The sequence below is a fragment of the Phoxinus phoxinus genome (assembly GCF_949152265.1).
Source record: "Phoxinus phoxinus genome assembly, chromosome: 23".
Taxonomy (NCBI): Eukaryota; Metazoa; Chordata; class Actinopteri; order Cypriniformes; family Leuciscidae; genus Phoxinus; species Phoxinus phoxinus.
Genome location: NC_136898.1, coordinates 24,721,148 through 24,743,132, shown reverse-complemented (window position 1 = coordinate 24,743,132; position 21,985 = coordinate 24,721,148). Strand labels below are relative to the sequence as shown.

Sequence of the window (21,985 nt, the reverse complement as noted above, 5' to 3'; positions counted from 1 at the left end):
GGGGACATGGAGTGACTCCAGCAACTTCCCATCAACATGGCTGGACTCCAACTTCTCAGAAACCTCATCAGGGATGGAGCTGGATTCCATCAACTTCCCAGCAACCTCATGGGGGACATGACTGGACTCCATCATCATTCCATCAACCTCAGTGGGGACATGGCTGGACTCTTTAGCTGGGACAGGGCTTGACTCCAGCAACTTTTCAGAAACCTCAGCAGGGATGGAGCTGGATTCTGTCAAGTTCCCATCAACCTTGACAAGGAGAGAGCTGGATTCTATCAACTTCACAGCAACCTCAGGGGGGACAAGACTGGACTCCGTCATCTTCCCATCAACCTCAGTGGGGACATGGCTGGACTCTTTAGCTGGGACAGGGCTTGACTCCAGCAACTTTTCAGAAACCTCAGCAGGGATGGAGCTGGATTCCGTCAAATTTCCAACAACCTCAGGGGGGATATGGCTGGACTCTTTAGCTGGGACAGGGCTGGACTCCAGCAACTTCTCAGAAACCTCAGGGGGAAGGGAGCTGTATTCGGTCAAGTTCCCATCAACCTTGGCGGGGAGAGAGCTGGATTCAATCAACTTCCCAGCAACCTCAGGGGGGACATGGCTGGACTCTTTAGCTAGGACAGGGCTGGACTCCAGCAACTTCCCATCAATCTCAGCGGGGACATGGAGTGACTCCAGCAACTTCCCATCAACCTCAGCGGGGACATGGCTGCACTCTTTAGCTGGGACTGGGCTGGACTCCAGCAACTTCCCATCAACCTCAGCAGGGACATGCAGGGACTCCAGCAACTTCCCATCAACCTCAGCAGGGACATGGAGGGACTCCAGCAACTTCCCATTAAACTCAGCAGGGATATGAAAGGACTCCAGCAACTTCCCATCAACCTCAGTGGGGACATGGCTGGACTCCAGCAACTTCCCATCAATCTCAGCGGGGACATGGAGTGACTCCAGCAACTTCCCATCAACCTCAGCGGGGACATGGCTGCACTCTTTAGCTGGGACTGGGCTGGACTCCAGCAACTTCCCATCAACCTCAGCAGGGACATGCAGGGACTCCAGCAACTTCCCATCAACCTCAGCAGGGACATGGAGGGACTCCAGCAACTTCCCATTAAACTCAGCAGGGATATGAAGGGACTCCAGCAACTTCCCATCAACCTCAGTGGGGACATGGCTGCACTCTTTAGCTGGGACAGGGCTGGACTCACTCCCCTCTGAGGTTCCTGAGAAGTTGATGGAGCAGGATTCAGTCAAGTTCCCATCAACCTTGGTGGGGAGAGAGCTGGATTCCATCAACTTCCTAGCAACCTCAGGGGGGACATGAAGTGACTCCAGCAACTTCCCATCAACCTCAGCGGGGACATGGATGGACTCCAGCAACTTCCAATCAACCTTGGTGGGGAGAGAGCTGGATTCCATCACCTTTACAGCAACCTCAGCGGGGACATGACTGGACTCCGTCATCTTCCCATCAACCTCAGCGGGGACATGGATGGACCCCAGCAATTTCCCTTCAACCTCAGCGGGGACATGGCTGGACTCCAGCAACTTCTCAGAACCCTCAGCCGGGAGGGAGCTGGATTCCGTCAAGTTTCCATCAACCTTGGCGAGGAGGGAGCTGGATTCCATCAACTTCCCATCAACCTCAACAGGGACATGGCTGAACTCTGTAGCTGGGACATGGATGGCCTCCAGCAACTTCCCATGAACCTTAGCAGGGATATAGCTGGACTGTACAACAGGGACATGGCTGAACTCTGTAGCTGGGACGTGGATGGACTGCAGCAACTTCCCATCAACCTCTGCAGGGACATGGCTGCACTCTTTAGCTGGGACAGGGCTGGACTCCAGCAACTTCCCATCAACCTCTGTGGGGACATGGCTGCATGCTTTAGCTGGGACAGGGCTGGATTCCATCAACTTCTCTGAAACCTCAGGGGGGAGAGAGCTGGATTCTATCAACTTCCCATCAACCTCAGTGAGGACATGGCTGGACTCTTTAGCTGGGACAGGGCTTGACTCCAGCAACTTCTCAGAAACCTCAGGGGGGAGGGAGCTGGATTCAGTCAAGTGCCCATAAACCTTGGCAGGGAAAGAGCTGGATTCGATCAACTTCCCAGCAACCTCAGGGGGAACATGGCTGGACTCTTTAGCTGGGATAGGGCTTGACTCCAGCAACTTTTCAGAAACCTCATCAGGGATGGAGCTGGATTCTGTCAAGTTTCCAGCAACCTCAGGGGGGACAGGGCCGGATTCCATCAACTCCCCAGCAACCTCAGGGGGGGCATGGCTGGACTCTTTAGCTGGGACAGGGCTGGACTCCAACTTCTCAGGAACCTCAGAGGGGAGGGAGCTGGATTCAGTCAAGTTCCCATCAACCTTAAAGGGGAGAGAGCTGGATTCAATCAACTTCCCAGCAACCTCATGGGGGACATGGAGTGACTCCAGCAACTTCCCATCAACATGGCTGGACTCCAACTTCTCAGAAACCTCATCAGGGATGGAGCTGGATTCCATCAACTTCCCAGCAACCTCATGGGGGACATGACTGGACTCCATCATCATTCCATCAACCTCAGTGGGGACATGGCTGGACTCTTTAGCTGGGACAGGGCTTGACTCCAGCAACTTTTCAGAAACCTCAGCAGGGATGGAGCTGGATTCTGTCAAGTTCCCATCAACCTTGACAAGGAGAGAGCTGGATTCTATCAACTTCACAGCAACCTCAGGGGGGACAAGACTGGACTCCGTCATCTTCCCATCAACCTCAGTGGGGACATGGCTGGACTCTTTAGCTGGGACAGGGCTTGACTCCAGCAACTTTTCAGAAACCTCAGCAGGGATGGAGCTGGATTCCGTCAAATTTCCAACAACCTCAGGGGGGATATGGCTGGACTCTTTAGCTGGGACAGGGCTGGACTCCAGCAACTTCTCAGAAACCTCAGGGGGAAGGGAGCTGTATTCGGTCAAGTTCCCATCAACCTTGGCGGGGAGAGAGCTGGATTCAATCAACTTCCCAGCAACCTCAGGGGGGACATGGCTGGACTCTTTAGCTAGGACAGGGCTGGACTCCAACTTCTCAGAAACCTCAGGGGGGAGGGAGCTAGATTCGGTCAAGTTCCCATCAACCTTGGCAGGGAGAGAGCTGGATTCTATCAACTTCACAGCAACCTCAGGGGGGACATGGCTGCACTCTTTAGCTGGGACATGGCTGGACTCCAGCAACTTCCCATCAACCTCAGCGGGGACATGGCTGCACTCTTTAGCTGGGACAGGGCTGGACTCACTCCCCTCTGAGGTTTCTGCAAGCAGTGCACAAATCAAAGTTGTTTGTCATGAATATTACACTGCTAAAAATGATTTTCTTTCTTAGTATCTTAACATTCTTAAATCAAGATACATTTACTTGAGAATCAAAATGAATTTAGATTCTTTAGGGTCTTCATGTAAAGTTTGTAACATACTTTGTTAAAATTCCTCAAAATGGTTGTGTAAAACAACACCCTTTTTACCTCCCTAAAAACAGCTGTTCACAGCGACCCGTTTCGGTGCTATCTCTTTGAATAATAATGAGCAACTGCTCACCTCACCCCTCTCTTCCTTGTTCGACTTGAACCGGCTCTGCACAGACCGATCGGTGAATGACATCAAAGTACCGCGAGAGCGGATAGAAAGTAGGCGGCTCCTTATACTTTTGAATTGCTCTCACGGTACTTTGATGTCATAAACCGATCGGCCTGTGCAACGCCGGTTCAAGTCGAACAAGCCTATAAAGTGCTGCCTTGGCGGACAGTATACAAAAGGCTGAGGGCGGAAATATGCTAATACAGGACAGTCCATCAGTGGTTGTGTTTAGACTTTTTGAGGATAAAAAAAAAGGGGTGAATGGAATTTTTCATTTTTATGGTGGTTGTGTCCATACACTGCAAAGACACATTTATATGCAAACACCATAAGTGAACTTTGCATCTGACGACCCCTTTAAGTCTTGTTCAGCATAAACTCATTTTGATGATTTTTTTCAGACAACAAGAGCAAATTCTGCCAGTGGAGTCAGAAAAATAAACTTGTTTTCGTCACAGACTTTTACTGAGATTGGAGAGCCGAGCATATTAGTATAAAGTACTCCCCTTCGGGTTTTCCCTGTCACCGTGCATCTTACACGATGTCCTACTACAGGGAAAGGGCATCTGAATACTGAAGGGCATCTGAACGACTGGATGAAATTGTTCCGCTTGAGAAATCAGGTCTGTGTTCAAAAGGACAAGAGCCGTCTCTTTTATGTTGTGGAGTAAAGACTCTGTGTGGAGTGGAGTTAGACTCGGTGTCACTGACTGTCTTACTGCAGAGTGCACTCAGTCAGTGTTGTGATGCCGAACTCGATCAGGGGAGCAATGGCGGTCCAGTTTCAAAGGCTCCTGGGTCATATGGCATATGTGAGTCCACAGTCAAGCCACAGGGGTTGTGAAGCACACGATACTGTTTCAGCATTGGCTTCAGACTCCAGTCCTGAGATGGCCATGGCACCACGGCAGAAATCTGGTCCTAGTCTGGTCCTAGCCAGATCCTGCATTTCTACTGACTGGTGTTGTTTTAGAGCAAGTCTTCAGGCACGTTGTGGTCAGAACAGTCACTAAGGTGCCGTATGCACCGGGCACTGAGTTTCAGGAGCATTTTTAAATCTCTCTCACTGACCTTGATTTTGCAGTTGCACAACTCTTCTGAGTGTACTTTACTGTAACATGCTTTTCATTTAGAGTTTTTTACTTTAACATTTTTGGCTTTTGCAGTTGGGTTACTGTATTTTTACAGTATGCAAGTGCTGAATATACAGACATTCGATAGGCCTGCTATACAATATTCAGTACAGTACTAAACTTGCAGTGCATACAGTATACAATTTATTCACCTTACTACTGTAATTTGTCATTACTAGATATTTTTACGTTATTGCAAAATTTGTTTACTTTGTTTCAATATACTTTTTTCTGTAACTGCATGCTTTGGATTCTGTGTTCTCCGATTTTTGGATGTAGTGTCTAATGAATGATCTGCAGTGTTTATATATTGATCTGAAGTCAAGTCAAGTCAAGCCATCTTCATTTATTTAGCGCTTTTAACAATGATTGTCTCAAAGCGGCTTTACAGTGATAAACGGATAATTTAAGGTAACAGATTGTTTTGGCTTTATAGCGATTCTTGAATAAAGATATTTTCCAGCTAAAGTTAGTTTTGATTGATTCACTTCCGTCGCAAGGATCATTAGTTATTAAATTAGGGGCCGCTAAGACGACACCGGTCTCTCTACACAGACTTTAAACGCGAACCTGTGAGAAACACTGATGGCGCTCACGTGCGCATTAAGAATTAATTCTATAGTTATGCGTATTTGAATATATGTGAGCAGGTTTGTAATTCCCTACAAACCAAGCCTTAACAAACTACTTGTCTGGCCTTAAAATTTTGAAACAGAATTTTATCACTCCGGGGTAGATACGCGAAACCAAAATGATCTATACAACACTTTATCTGTAGAGTGGTAAAGGGATCCTTCAGAGGGGAAACCATTGTGTGATTTTGAGCACAGGTAAAATGGGTTTGAGGCAATTGTTTGAAGAGTCTGACTGGTGACTGGTGACCCACTGTTTGTTATTTGGGAAAGAGCATTCAGTTGTTGTTGGTATAACACTGTCCACACAGAAGTTTATATATCCAGTGACCAGTGTTGGGTGTAACGCGTTACGCGTGCTGAAAGTAACTGAAAGTACTGAAAGTACAAAGTAACGCGTTACTGTAATAATATTACTTTTTTCAGTAACTAGTAGTGTAAGGCATTACTCGTCTGAAAATGGTAATATTATTACAGTTTTCCCGAGCTAGTTACTTGCGTTACATTTGCCAGTAGCACCATCACACACAAGGCACACAACACAGAGAACAGAAGGGAAGGGGAGGAGGGCGTGAATGTAACAGTGATTGGTCTGGGTTTGGCACGAGGTATCAATACCATCACCGATTGGTCGACACCCGGCAGTCAGCCGCAGAGCGGCATCCTCAAAGACAGATGGGGGAAAATGAAAGCGTCAACAACGGCAAGCTGAGGAAGGTTCCCAGCAACAGAAAGCTAGTTTCGACGGGTGGAGATTCAGTAATTATTTTGAATATGTTCAACGGAAGGAAAATAACTTGACGGTGAAGTGCACACTCTGCCCGGGGAGAAAGCTGCTCTCCACCGCTTCCGACAGCACGGACACATCAAGCTCGTTGCGAAGCGACAGAGTGACATGAACGAGCAGCCCCACAAGCAGCAAAAAGTTTAGACTTGTTATCCCATACGGAAATGTAATATATGTACATATATGAAATATACATATATGAAATATATCCACATATATAAAATATACCATATATATGCCCATATATAAAACCTATTAGAAAATGGAATAATTGACATATAAAACCAGCCCATATATTTTATGTATGTATAGGCTAATAGTTTTTTTTTTACATACATGTCACATATATATAATTATCAGTTTTCAAATATAATTTGTGTAGTATTTGTTTTGTTTTTATGAGCTGGTCAAGAAGAGGTAAAATAATAATAAATAATACATTTTATTTATAAAAGATTCGAAAATGAAATGTGGATATGTAGACTTGATCTGTAGACTTGAAATAAATAGTTAAATAGTAAATAGTTTGGCATATATAATAATAATTTAACATTTCCGTATGGGATAAATTGACAATCAAATTTATTGATTGTTTGCACCAGACGGTGTTTGTTAAACATTGAGTAAATTAATAATTGTTTTTTGTACTTGATTGCACAAGGACAGTTGTTTGTAGTTATTTGTGCTAGACAGTGCCAGTCTGTTGTTGGCGTAATAAAGACCTTTAAGAACACTCCTCCTTTGTATGTTCTCCCTCCATCTGACGCATCTCAGGCAATTATAAAGTAATTAAGAAAAAAAATGTAACTAGTAATATAACTAGTAATATAACTAGTTACTTTCTCCAGGGAGTAATAAAGTAAAGTAAGGCATTACTATTTTTGAGAGTAATATGTAATATGTAATATATTACTTTTTTGAGTAACTAGCCCCAACACTGCCAGTGACAAAATAAGTGTCATTAATATCATGACCGTTCATAATATCACATAGAACATTCCAGTCAAAACAGTCTCCTAAAGGGTAACTGTTGCCAAAATTTAACCTAGCCTCTTTTTGCTTATCTACCCGAGTTAAACTTTTGTGTAAAAGCATAATTAGAATGGAAACGCCACTTTTAAGATTGAGAGTATTTTTGTTTTAGGTCAAAATGCCTTTTTGAATTGGAGTGCATGGGGCACTTCTATGATAGCATCAAAATCACCAGGGGCTCTACACATGAACTTGAGCATTGAATTCATTGTTTGTGTACACAGAGTTTAAAAAAAAAGAGAGGTTTTGTATGACTCACTTTATCAGTGAGTGTTTCCGGTGGCTGGAATTTTGTCAGTCAAAAGTAGTCGATCTCCGAATGCAACGTAACAGGGAGGAGAGTAAAGATGGAAAGCTCCTAAAGCTTAGATCCATATAAATTCACGGATAATTCGTTTTTTTGTCGTTAGTAAAAATCAATATTGACCTTGTATTTGAAAAAGGATCCTCATATAATAATGAAATGATTCAGTGATACAGATCGACTATTTTTGACTGACAAAATGCCGGCGGCCGGGAAGAACAACAGCTACAGTGAGTTGTTCAAAACCTTTCTTTTTAGTAAACTTTGTGTACACAAACAATGTTGTCAATGTGTTACAGGTACCGGATGGTATCATATAAACAGCTTATATGCTCTCGCTCTGAAACAGGAGAAATAAATGAGACAGGGCAAAGTCTGCGTCCGTTTCTCGTCTCGCTCAGCAGAAAGAGAGCCAAGAGGATTTATTACACAATCACAATTAAAATCCTACTTGGTTTCAAACACACAATGTTTTCTCAAGAAATAGACATTTCAAAAATAAAATACAATTTGTTTTCTTTTCATCTTTCAGCAATTACTGAGATATAAATTGTGTATGATCAAATAAATCAAAATGACAATAACCACTGTTACCTTGTAAGTTGTCTCTTTTCCACTTAAATTAAAACATGGCTTATGTTATCACTTGCATATAATTCCTAAATGCATTTTCCATTTTCAACTAGCATCATTTTTTACTCTTCCACAATGCATGAGCTGACAGACTTCTAACTTGTTTTTTAAACCACTTTTAGAATATATAACGTATGGTTTTAACACTAGCTTTTCACATATTACACAATATCATACATTTCAAAACTCTTAGACTTTACAGAAATGTTCAAAGAGCTAAAAATAAAACTCTGTTCGACGTGACTTTAGTTATCACAGATGACGTCACCGGCGCGAACATTCAACTACTGCTATATACATATATGTCCACATTTTCATTAAACAGCCCTGTTACACGGACCTTGAAACATTCAGCGACATATAAACATATTATATTTCAGTTATTTAACTTAATTTACTAATCTACCAACCTGAAACAGGAGAAATAAATGAGACAGGGCAAAGTCTGCGTCCGTTTCTCGTCTCGCTCAGCAGAAAGAGAAAGACCGCAAAGCGGGACAAACTGACGTAACGCCTCGAGAGAACAATAAGCGCCACACTGCCCACTGCTGACAAACTCCACAATTACTCCTGATCACTAATTAAAATATATTAGTGCAAATGAATGGTAGAAACAGGTTAATTACTCCTGAACAAAATTCACAAACATAACTTTATAAAATTACAAAAACTACCACAAATGTGATAACAATTTACTGGGCATCACAAATGCTCAAGTACATGTATAGAGCCCCTGGTGATACTTCAAGCACAGTTTTATGTTGTGTCCAGAGATGCTCACAAGTCTCAGAGCTAGAGTCCAAGTCAAGTCTCGAGTCTCAGAGCTAGAGTCCAAGTCAAGTCTCAAGTCTCCGAGCTAGAGTCCAAGTCAAGTCTCAAGTCTTTGAGCTAGAGTCCAAGTCAAGTCTCAAGTCTCTTTTGGTTAAATAAGTGTTGCATCACATACAGCGACCCATCCAGGCTGCATATGCAGAACACTGCATATCCATATATAAGGATCAAAGTAATATGCAGTGTTGGGAGTAACGCGTTACAAAAGTAATGCATTACAATATTACTTTTTGCTGTAACGCAGTAGTGTAAGGCATTACTAATCAATTTTCAGTAATATTTTACTCGTTAAATGTTCAGTAACGCTTGCATTACAACACACTTTTAGTTGTACTTGTTCAAAAAAAGAAAAGAAAAAAGACCGCGAGACATTAACGAATGAAAAATGCAAGTAGGCTAAGTTACCTGTTCGTGGTTTTTAAATAAAGACTAAATGGCAGCGTCTGATATATTTGTAGCGATTTATTTTTTACAGGAGTTTCGGCCTCGGTGGTCGCGCTGGCCAGTGGAAAAGCGGCTAATGGGTGATGATGGCATGAAGAAGACTGTACATTCGCGAGATGGACGTGTGCGCATTAGGCTACTCTATTTGTTCTGTGTTTTCTTTCTAAGCAGTTAGGCTATGTTTAGATGGTGTTTTTCATCATGTTTTCATCACGCAATCATGTTTTTAATGCGGTGGTGACGCGTTCGGCGGCGGCGCTGCTGATAAAGCACCTAAAAGCTCAAAGAACCAGCAAAAGCAATGATTATGAATATGTCAAATATAGCAAGTATACATTTGAATTGTTTATTAATAAAGATGAAGTTGACGATGCTGACTCGCGATCTTCGCAGTAGTGAATGCGCCAGAGAGAAATAGGCTACGGATTACATAAGCAGAGAGCAGTCTGTTTTCTTTCGTTTTGAATTGTTCTGTTTAAAAGTAAACATTTCAATATAGATATATTTTTCAGGTCTGTGAAGTAGACTAGCCTACCTTATACGCTGAGTTTCGATTAATTTATGAGACGGCTCCAGTTCACGCGCAGGCGCCTCCGTGTCGTGATTATATTGTCTGCTATATTTACTTCTTATTTACTAAATCCAGGCAATTGGTTGATGAAACATTGATTAAAATTAAGATACAATTAATACAAAACGAAATTCACTTTAAAGAAAGGATTTGTGCCTTCTGTTTGAGGTGAAAATTCTGTTTGAGGTGAAAGTTTTTAAACCCAGCTTACGATGAATGGCACAGCAGCGGCCGGTGCAGTCGATGTTTGTTGTCCTCTCATGTGTGGCCGCGAGCAGCAGATATAGTGTTACGTAGGCAGGTTATAGGTAACGGAAGGAGGGGAATAACAGCGAGCTCATCAGACGTTTCCTAAAAATAAACATTGTTCACGAGTCCCGCAGCTCGAGTCCGAGTCGAGTCTGAAGTCTTTCGAGAACGAGTCTCAAGTTGAGTCTGAAGTCACTGTGTGTGCGACTTAAGTCGCACTCGAGTCCGAGTCTCAAACTCGAGTCCCCATCTCTGGTTGTGTCGAGGCGCCTTAGTGTTTTAAAAATAGAGATTTTGATGCTATCATAGAAGTGCCCCATGCACTCCCATTCAAAAGGCATTTTGACCTAAAACGAAAATACGGTCAATCTTAAAAGTGGCGTTTCCATTCTAATTATGCTTTTACATGAAAGTTTAACAAAAAAAGCCTAGATTCAATTTTGGCAACAGTTACACTTTAAAGCATCACTCCCCTCCATCATCCATTTTCTTATTGTTCTCGTCACAACTGGCTGTTGCTGGACAAATGGTTTATACCTACATGACAAATGCACCAAGTTGTGATCAGATTTACAACGAAGAAAGAGGGGTGGCGCTATAAGCTTCACTTTGATTTGCATAAAGTAAATCCAAGTTTTATTGTCTCTGGTCGGGCAAGTCACAAACTGGGTTGGTAAAACAATATAGTGGTGCAGTATATCTACACTTTGCTGGAAAAGCATTAATAAACTATATATTGAGCAGTGCAAAAATAGTCCTCTAGTCCACCATTGTTCCAAGTACTCATGCATGACTTTGAACATTTAATATGCAGGCACATGACATTAGCTTTCACAAATATGCACAGAAATGAAAAATGTTTCTTTTTCAAAAACTTGCGCTTTAAAACTCATTTTCATACCCACTAAACACCATTGACAATTAAAATGAACAGCCAAGATGCTTAAGTTTTCCTCTTTTGATTAACTCAGGTAAATACCACTTTAGAATAAAGATTATAGGAAATAGAAAAGCAAGCATGCACATTTATAATGGCACAAAATCTTGTTGGAATCGTTTCAGACACATTAGATGTTCATTAAGAAACATTATGCAAAAGATAAAAAAAGAGGGGAAAACTTTTCCAGAAAGAAAACTGGTTTTATTGAATAAAATCAAGGTCTGAAAGTTAGATCTTTTTATCTCTAAATGTGCTTCTGCTCAAAAGTCTGGCAAATTTGGTCAACTGCCCATCAACCTTAGCAGGGACTTGGCTGGATGCTGTCAACTTCCCATCAACATCAGTGGAGACATGGCTGGTCTCAGTCAGCTTCACATTAACCTCAGCAGGGACATGGCTGGATGCTGTCAACTGGCCATCAACCTCAACAGGGACATGGCTGGATGCGGTCAACTGGCCATCAACCTCAACAGGGACATGGCTGGATGCTGCCAACTGCCCATCAACAGGGACATGGCTGGATGCTGCCAACTGCCCATCAACAGGGATATGACTAGATGCGGTCAACTGCCCATCAACCTCAGCGGGGACAAGGCTGGATGCGGTCAACTTCCCATCAACTTCAGCGGGGACATGGCTGGATGCGGTCAACTTCCCATCAACTTCAGCGGGGACATGGCTGGATTCTGTCAGCTTCCCATCAACTACAGCAGGGACATGGCTGGATGCTGTCAACTGCCCATCAACCTCAGCAGGAACATGGCTGGTCTCAGTAAGCTTCCCATCAACTTCAGCAGGGACATAGCTGGATGCTGTCAAATGCCCATCAACCTCAACAGGGACATGGCTGGATGCTGTCAACTGCCCATCAACCTCAACAGGGACATGGCTGGATTCGGTCAACTTCACATCAACCTCAACAGGGACATGACTGGATGCGATCAATTTCCCATCAACTTCAGCTGGGACGTTGCTAGATGCTATCATCTGTCCATCAACCTCAGCAGGTACATAGCGGGACTCCTCAGCTGGAACATGGCTAGACAATTCAGCTGGGACGTTGCTAGATGCGGTCAATTTCCCATCAACCTCAGCAGGTACATAGCGAGACTCTTCAGCTCGGACGTTGCTAGATGCTGTCAACTTCCCATCAACCTCAGCAGGGACATGACTAGATGCTGTCAACTTTCCATCAACCTCAGCAGGGACATGGCTGGATGCTGTCAATTTCCCATCAAGTTCAGCTGGAACATGGCTAGACAATTCAGCTGGGACGTTGTTAGATGCGGTCAACTTCCCATCAACCTCAGCGGGGACAAGGCTGGATGCTGTCAACTGCCCATCAACCTCAGCGGGGACAAGGCTGGATGCGGTCAACTTCCCATCAACTTCAGTGGGGACATGGCTGGATGCTGTCAACTTCACATCAACTTCAGTGGGGACATGGCTGGATTCTGTCAGCTTCCCATCAACTTCAGCAGGGACATGGCTGGATGCTGTCAACTGCCCATCAACCTCAGCAGGAACATGGCTGGTCTCAGTAAGCTTCCCATCAACTTCAGCAGGGACATGGCTGGATGCTGTCAACTGCCCATCAACCTCAGCAGGAACATGGCTGGTCTCAGTAAGCTTCCCATCAACCTCAGCAGGGACATGGCTGGATGCTGTCAACTGCCCATCAACCTCAGCTGGGACATGGCTGGATGCTGTCAATTTCCCATCAAGTTCAGCTGGGACATGGCTAGACAATTCCGCTGGGACATTGTTAGATGCTGTCAACTGCCCATCTACCTCAACAGGGACATGGCTGGATGCTGCCAACTGCCCTTCAACAGGGACATGGCTGGATGCTGTCTCAGTGAGCTTCCCATCAATCTCAGCAGGGACATGGCTGGTCTCAGTGAGCTTCCCATCAACCTCAACAGGGACATGACTGGATGCGATCAATTTCCCATCAACTTCAGCTGGGACGTTGCTAGATGCTATCATCTGTCCATCAACCTCAGCAGGTACATAGCGGGACTCCTCAGCTGGGACATGGCTGGATGCTGACAACTGTCCATCAACCTCAGCAGGGACATGGCTGGATGCGGTCAACTTCCCATCAACCTCAACAGGGACATGGCTGGATGCGGTCAACTGTCCATCAACTTCAGCTGGGACATGGCTAGACGATTCAGCTGGGACGTTGCTAGATGCGGTCAATTTCCCATCAACCTCAGCAGGTACATAGCGAGACTCTTCAGCTCGGACGTTGCTAGATGCTGTCAACTTCCCATCAACCTCAGCAGGGACATGGCTGGATGCTGTCAATTTCCCATCAAGTTCAGCTGGGACATGGCTAGACAATTCAGCTGGGACGTTGTTAGATGCGGTCAACTTCCCATCAACCTCAGCGGGGACAAGGCTGGATGCGGTCAACTGCCCATCAACCTCAGCTGGGACATGGCTAGACGATTCAGCTGGGACATTGCTAGATGCGGTCAATTTCCCATCAACCTCAGCAGGTACATAGCGAGACTCTTCAGCTCGGACGTTGCTAGATGCTGTCAACTTCCCATCAACCTCAGCAGGAACATGACTAGATGCTGTCAACTTTCCATCAACCTCAGCAGGGACATGGCTGGATGCTGTCAATTTCCCATCAAGTTCAGCTGGGACATGGCTAGACAATTCAGCTGGGACGTTGTTAGATGCGGTCAACTTCCCATCAACCTCAGCGGGGACAAGGCTGGATGCTGTCAACTTCCCATCAACTTCAGTGGGGACATGGCTGGATGCTGTCAACTTCCCATCAACTTCAGTGGGGACATGGCTGGATGCTGTCAACTGCCCATCAACCTCAGCAGGAACATGGCTGGCCTCAGTAAGCTTCCCATCAACTTCAGCAGGGACATGGCTGGATGCTGTCAACTGCCTATCAACCTCGGTAGGTAAATAGGTGGACTCTTCAGCTGGGACATGGCTGGATGCAGTCAACTGCCCATCAACCTCAGCAGGGACATGGCTGGATGCTGTCAACTTCCCATCAACCTCAGCAGGGACATGGCTGGATGCTGTCAACTTCCCATCAACCTCAGCTGGGACATGGCTGGATGCTGTCAATTTCCCATCAAGTTCAGCTGGGACATGGCTAGACAATTCCGCTGGGACATTGTTAGATGCTGTCAACTGCCCATCAACCTCAATAGGGACATGGCTGGATGCTGTCAACTGCCCATCTACCTCAACAGGGACATGGCTGGATGCTGCCAACTGCCCTTCAACAGGGACATGGCTGGATGCTGTCTCAGTGAGCTTCCCATCAATCTCAACAGGGACATGGCTAGATGCTGTCTCAGTGAGCTTCCCATCAATCTCAACAGGGACATGGCTAGATGCTGTCTCAGTGAGCTTCCCATCAACTTCAGCTTGAACATGGCTAGACGATTCAGCTGGGACTTTGCTAGATGCTGTCAAATTCCCATCAACCTCAGCAGAGACATGGCTGGATGTGGTCAACTTCCCATCAACCTCAGCAGGGACATGGATAGATGCTGTCTCAGTGAGATTCCCATCAACCACAGCAGGGACATGGCTGGATGCTGTCAACTGCCTATCAACCTCAGTAGGTAAATAAGTGGACTCTTCAGCAGAGACATGGCTGGATGTGGTCAACTTCCCATCAACCTCAGCAGGGACATGGATAGATGCTGTTTCAGTGAGATTCCCATCAACCACAGCAGGGACATGGCTGGATGCTGTCAACTGCCTATCAACCTCAGTAGGTAAATAAGTGGACTCTTCAGCAGAGACATGGCTGGATGTGGTCAACTTCCCATCAACCTCAGCAGGGACATGGATCGATGCTGTCTCAGTGAGATTCCCATTAGCCTCAGCAGGGACATGGCTGGATGCTGTCAACTGCCCATCAACCTCAGCTGGGACATGGCTAGACAATTCAGCTGGGACATTGTTAGATGCTGTCAACTGCCCATCAACCTCAACAGGGACATGGCTGGATGTGGTCAACTGCCCTTCAACCTCGACAGGGACATGGCTGGATGCTGTCAACTGCCCATCTACCTCAACAGGGACATGGCTGGATGCTGTCTCAGTGAGCTTCCCATCAATCTCAACAGGGACATGGCTAGATGCTGTCTCAGTGAGCTTCCCATCGACTTCAGTGAGCTTCCCATCAACTTCAGCTTGAACATGGCTAGACGATTCAGCTGGGACGTTGCTAGATGCTGTCAAATTCCCATCAACCTCAGCAGGGACATGGCTGGATGTGGTCAACTTCCCATCAACCTCAGCAGGGACATGGATAGATGCTGTCTCAGTGAGCTTCCCATCAATCTCAGCAGGGACATGGCTGGATGCTGTCAATTTCCCATCAAGTTCAGCTGGGACATGGCTAGACAATTCAGCTGGGACATTGTTAGATGCTGTCAACTTTCCATCAACCTCAGCAGGGACATGGCTGGATGCGTTCAACTGCCCATCAACTTCAGTGGGGACATGGCTGGATGCTGTCAACTGCCCATCAACCTCAACAGGGACATGACTGGATGTGGTCAACTGCCCTTCAACTTCAGTGGGGACATGGCTGGATGCTGCCAACTGCCCTTCAACAGGGACATGGCTGGATGCTGTCAACTGCCCATCTACCTCAACAGGGACATGGCTGGATGCTGCCAACTGCCCTTCAACAGGGACATGGCTGGATGCTGTCTCAGAGAGCTTCCCATCAATCTCAGCAGGGACATGGCTGGTCTCAGTGAGCTTCCCATCAATCTCAGCAGGGACATGGCTGGTCTCAGTGAGCTTCCCATCAATCTCAGCAGGGACATGGCTGGTCTCAGTGAGCTTCCCATCAATCTCAGCAGGGACATGGCTAGATGCTGTCTCTGTGAGCTTCCCATCGACTTCAGTGAGCTTCCCATCAACTTCAGCTTGGACATGGCTAGACGATTCAGCTGGGACGTTGCTAGATGCTGTCAACTGCCCATCAACCTCAACAGGGACATGGCTGGATCCTGTCAACTGCCCATCAACCTCAACAGGGACATGGCTGGATGTGGTCAACTGTCCATCAACTTCAGCTGGGACATGACTAGACTCAGCTGGGACGTTGCTAGATGCGGTCAATTTCCCATCAACCTCAGCAGGGACATGACTGGATGCTGTCAACTGTCCATCAACCTCAGCAGGTACATAGCGAGACTCTTCAGCTCGGACGTTGCTAGATGCTGTCAACTTCCCATCAACCTCAGCAGGGACATGACTAGATGCTGTCAACTTCCCATCAACCTCAGCAGGGACATGGCTGGATGCGGTCAACTGCCCATCAAGTTCAGCTGGGACATGGCTAGACAATTCAGCTGGGACGTTGTTAGATGCGGTCAACTTCCCATCAACCTCAGCGGGGACAAGGCTGGATGCTGTCAACTGCCCATCAACTTCAGTGGGGACATGGCTGGATTCTGTCAGCTTCCCATCAACTTCAGCAGGGACATGACTGGATGCTGTCAACTGCCCATCAACCTCAGCAGGAACATGGCTGGCCTCAGTAAGCTTCCCATCAACTTCAGCAGGGACATGGCTGGATGCTGTCAACTGCCTATCAACCTCAGTAGGTAAATAGGTGGACTCTTCAGCTGGGACATGGCTGGATGCTGTCAACTGCCCATCAACCTCAGCAGGGACATGGCTGGATGCTGTCAACTGCCCATCAACCTCAGCTGGGACATGGCTGGATGCTGTCAATTTCCAATCAAGTTCAGCTGGGACATGGCTAGACAATTCAGCTGGGACATTGTTAGATGCTGTCAACTGCCCATCAACCTCAACAGGGACATGGCTGGTTGTGGTCAACTGCCCTTCAACCTCAACAGGGACATGGCTGGATGCTGTCTCAGTGAGCTTCCCATCAATCTCAGCAGGGACATGGCTGGTCTCAGTGAGCTTCCCATCAATCTCAACAGGGACATGGCTAGATGCTGTCTCAGTGAGCTTCCTATCAACTTCAGCTTGAACATGGCCAGACGATTCCGCTGGGACGTTGCTAGATGCTGTCAAATTCCCATCAACCTCAGCAGGGACATGGCTGGATGTGGTCAACTTCCCATCAACCACAGCAGGGACATGGGTGGATGCTGTCAACAGCCCAACAACCTCAACAGGGATATGGCTGGATTCTGTCAATTTCCCATCAACTTCAGCTGGGACATGGCTACACGATTCAGCTGGGACGTTACTAGATGCTGTCAACTGTCCATCAACATCAGCAGGTACATAGCTGGACTCCTCAGCTGGGACATGGCTGGATGCTGACAACTGTCCAGCAGGTACATAGCGAGACTCTTCAGCTGGGACGTTGTTAGATGCGGTCAACTTCCCATTAACCTCAGCGGGGACAAGGCTGGATGCTGTTAACTGCCCATCAACCTCAGCAGGGACAAGGCTGGATGCGGTCAACTGCCCATCAAGTTCAGCTGGGACATGGCTACACGATTCAGCTGGGACATTACTAGATGCTGTCAACTGTCCATCAACATCAGCGGGGACAAGGCTGGATGCGATCAACTTCCCATCAACTTCAGTGGGGGCATGGCTGGATTCTGTCAGCTTCCCATCAACTTCAGCAGGGACATGGCTGGATGCGGTCAACTGCCCATCAACCTCAGCAGGAACATGGCTGGATGCTGTCAACTCTCTATCAACCTCAGTAGGTAAATTGGTGGACTCTTCAGCTGGGACATGGCTGGATGCAGTCAACTGCCCATCAACCTCAACAGGGACATGGCTGGATGCTGTCAATTTCCCATCAAGTTCAGCTGGGACATGGCTAGACAATTCAGCTGGGACATTGTTAGATGCTGTCAACTTCCCATCAACCTCAGCAGGGACATGGCTGGATGCGGTCAACTGCCCATCAACTTCAGTAGGGACATGGCTGGATGCTGTCAACTGCCCTTCAACCTCAACAGGGACATGGCTGGATGCTGTCAACTGCCCATCTACCTCAACAGGGACATGGCTGGATGCTGCCAACTGCCCTTCAACAGGGACATGGCTGGATGCTGTCTCAGTGAGCTTCCCATCAATCTCAGCAGGGACATGGCTGGTCTTTGTGAGCTTCCCATCAATCTCAACAGGGACATGGCTAGATGCTGTCTCAGTGAGCTTCCCATCGACTTCAGTGAGCTTCCCATCAACTTCAGCTTGGACATGGCTAGACGATTCAGCTGGGACGTTGCTAGATGCTTTCAACTGACCATCAACCTCAGCAGGGAGATGGCTGGATTCTGTCAGCTTCCCATCAACTTCAGCAGGGACATAGCTTGATGCTGTCAACTGCCCATCAACCTCAGCAGGGACATGGCTGGTCTCAGTAAGCTTCCCATCAACTCCAGCAGGGACATGGCTGGATGCTGTCAACTGCCCAACAACCTCAGCGGGGACGAGGCTGGTTGCGGTCAACTTCCCATCAGCCTCAGCTGGGACAAGACTGGATGCTGTCAATTTCCCATCAACTTCAGCAGGGACATGGCTGGATGCTGTCAACTGCCCAACAACCTCAGCGGGGACGAGGCTGGTTGCGGTCAACTTCCCATCAACCTCAGCGGGGACAAGGCTGGATGCGGTCAATTGTCCATCAACCTTAGCTGGGACATGGCTGGATGCCGTCAACAGCCCATCAACCTCAGCTGGGACATGGCTAGACGATTCAGCTGGGACTTTGCTAGATGCTGTCAACTGTCCATCAACCTCAGCAGGTACATAGCGGGACTCCTCAGCTGAGACATGGCTAGACGATTCAGCTGGGACGTTGTTAGATGCTGTCAACTGCCCATCAACCTCAGCAGGTACATAGCTGGACTCTTCAGCTGGGACATGGCTAGATGATTCGGCTGGGACGTTGCTAGATGCTGTCAACTGCCCATCAACCTCAGCAGGTACATGGCTGGATGCTATCAACTGCCCATCAACCTCATCAGGGACATGGCTGGATGCTGTCAACTGCCCATCAACCTCAGAAGGGACATGGCTGGATGCTGTCAACTGCCCATCAACCTCAGCAGGTACATAGCTGGTCTCTTCAGCTGGGACATGGCTAGATGATTCGACTGGGACGTTGCTAGATGCTGTCAACTGCCCATCAACCTCAGCAGGTACATGGCTGGATGCGGTCAACTGCCCATCAACCTCAGCAGGGACATGGCTGGATGCTGTCAACTGCCCATCAACCTCACCAGGGACATGGCTGGATGCTCTCAACTGCCCATTAACCTCAGCAGGGACATGGCTGGTCTCAGTAAGCTTCCCATCAACTTCAACAGGGACATGGCTAGATGCGGTCACCTGCCCATTAACATCAGCAGGGACATGGCTGGATGCTGTCAACTGCCCATTTACCTCAGAAGGGACATGGCTGGATGCCGTCAACTGCCCATCTACCTCAGCAGGGACATGGCTGGATGCTGTCAACTGCCCATTAACCTCAACAGGGACATTTCTAGACTCTTCAGCTGGGATATGGCTGGATGATGTCATCTGCCCATCAACCTCAGCAGGTACATAGCTGGATTCTTCAGCTGGGACATGGCTGGATGCTGTCAGCTTCGCATCAACCTCAGCAGGTACATAGCTGGATTCTTCAGCTGGGACATGGCTGGATGCTGTCAATTTCCCATCAACTTCAGCTTGGACATGGCTAGATGATTCAGCTGGGACATTTCTAGATGCTGTCAACTGCCCATCAACCTCAGCAGGGACATGGCTGGATGCGGTCAACTGCCCATCAACCTCAGCAGGGACATGGCTGGATGCTGTCAACTGCCCATCAACCTCAGAAGGGACATGGCTGGATGCTGTCAACTGCCCATCAACCTCAGCAGGTACATAGCTGGACTCTTCAGCTGGGACATGGCTAGATGATTCGACTGGGACGTTGCTAGATGCTGTCAACTGCCCATCAACCTCAGCAGGTACATGGCTGGATGCTGTCAACTGCCCATCAACCTCAGCAGGGACATGGCTGGATGCTCTCAACTGCCCATTAACCTCAGCAGGGACATGGCTGCTCTCAGTAAGCTTCCCATCAACTTCAACAGGGACATGGCTAGATGCGGTCACCTGCCCATTAACATCAGCAGGGACATGGCTGGATGCTGTCAACTGCCCATTTACCTCAGAAGGGACATGGCTGGATGCCGTCAACTGCTCATCTACCTCAGCAGGGACATGGCTGGATGCTGTCAACTGCCCATTAACCTCAACAGGGACATTTCTAGACTCTTCAGCTGGGATATGGCTGGATGATGTCATCTGCCCATCAACCTCAGCAGGGACATGGCTGGTCTCAGTAAGCTTCCCATCAACTTCAACAGGGACATGGCTGGATGCTGTCAGCTTCGCATCAACCTCAGCAGGTACATAGCTGGATTCTTCAGCTGGGACATGGCTGGATGCTGTCAATTTCCCATCAACTTCAGCTTGGACATGGCTAGATGATTCAGCTGGGACATTTCTAGATGCTGTCAACTGCCCATCAACCTCAGCAGGGACATGGCTGGATGCGGTCAACTGCTCATTTACCTCAGCAGGGACATGGCTGGACTGTGGAGAAGGAATACGGCTGGATTCTGTCAGCTTCCCATCAACTTCATTTGGGACACGGCTGGATGTGATCAGCTTCCCATCAAACTCAACAGGTATATGGCCAGTTTCTTCAGTTGGGACATGCCTAGTTGCTGTCAACTGCCCATAAACATCAGCAGGGACATGGCTGGTTGTTGTCAACTTCCCATCAACTTCAACTGGGACACGGCTAGATGCTGTCAACTTATCATCAACCTCAGCAGGAAGAGGGTTGGATTCCGTCAACTTCCAATCAATGCCTAAAGAATAATAGAAATATTATAAAAGAAAAAAAACTGAGGTTATCTTTCCTTTACAGTGTCCATGTCAACCTCATAGCATCAGCACTAAAGTCACCTTTTTGGACAGTCAGCCCAGATGCATTCTGCAAAGACATCTCAACAGCCATTTTACACTTTACTACCACTGGCCATAATGGATTTTGCTTGTTCTCACAAGGAAAAGACAAGGGACCATCTGGAAAACAAAAGGAAACTTTAATACAAGTGGCCTCAAACTTAACAGTGTAAACAAAAGGCATAATGTTAACCACTACATACAAACCTTTGCTCTCCAAGCGTACTTGCTCAATACCAGTCTGGTATAAATGACGCCCAACTGGAGAAGCAAATCCTGAAAACAAATATAAGGTTAAAAAAAGAAAAAGTTACATATGTATTTAACATATTTGAAACATTACAATTAGGTGAAAACAACTTCACCATTGAGCACCAGTTGGTGACACAAAAAGACCAAAACCATAAAGTTTGCAACTGCCATCTTGATTACAAATTAAACAATCACCATTCTATCTATGCTTTCTAAAAACACGCTTCAAGTAAGGGCTTTTAAGATAACACAGATTTTCATCACCTGGGTTCTTGTTACAGTGAAATTAGTGACAGATGATCTGCTCGTTAACATTCCTGTGCACTCATTGGTTGGTTGAAAAATCACTATTGCAACATGTATCTTTCCGTATCTTTATAAACACATCAGATTATATGATTGTTTTTTGTTTTGTTTTTATATGATTTTTCTATTAAACCAGACCATTTACAAAAGAGTCAAACAAAGTATCACAGCATTTAACTAATTATCTCTGTGGATCTTATTTTTGTAGACTATTTGGGGACTTGAAGGTCTATTTTTCTTGCCATTGAGGA

The 21,985-nt window shown here is 46.6% G+C and overlaps 1 protein-coding gene across 1 annotated transcript; it reads right to left on the bottom strand.

Annotated features, from left to right (window-relative positions):
• Positions 1-11,088: 11,088 nt before the first annotated feature.
• LOC306991841 (uncharacterized protein) lies at positions 11,089-21,659 on the bottom strand. Its single transcript, XM_079600055.1, has 4 exons — positions 21,542-21,659; positions 21,384-21,452; positions 21,177-21,296; positions 11,089-21,079 (listed from the first exon to the last, which is right to left on the bottom strand). The coding sequence occupies exons 1-4, from the start codon at positions 21,597-21,599 to the stop codon at positions 11,424-11,426; spliced, it is 9,903 nt and encodes a 3,300-aa protein (XP_079456181.1). The 5' UTR covers positions 21,600-21,659; the 3' UTR covers positions 11,089-11,423.
• Between the last annotated feature and the right edge of the window lie 326 nt (positions 21,660-21,985).

Excerpts from the sequence above, each read along its gene's own strand:
- LOC306991841 (XM_079600055.1), bottom strand. The coding sequence starts at position 21,599 with ATGGCAGTTGCAAACTTTATGGTTTTGGTCTTTTTGTGTCACCAACTG. Across the intron at positions 21,453-21,541 it reads TCACCAACTGGTGCTCAATG|GATTTGCTTCTCCAGTTGGG; the intron begins GTGAAGTTGTTT and ends ATTTGTTTTCAG. Across the intron at positions 21,080-21,176 it reads TGGGCTGACTGTCCAAAAAG|GCATTGATTGGAAGTTGACG; the intron begins GTGACTTTAGTG and ends ATTATTCTTTAG.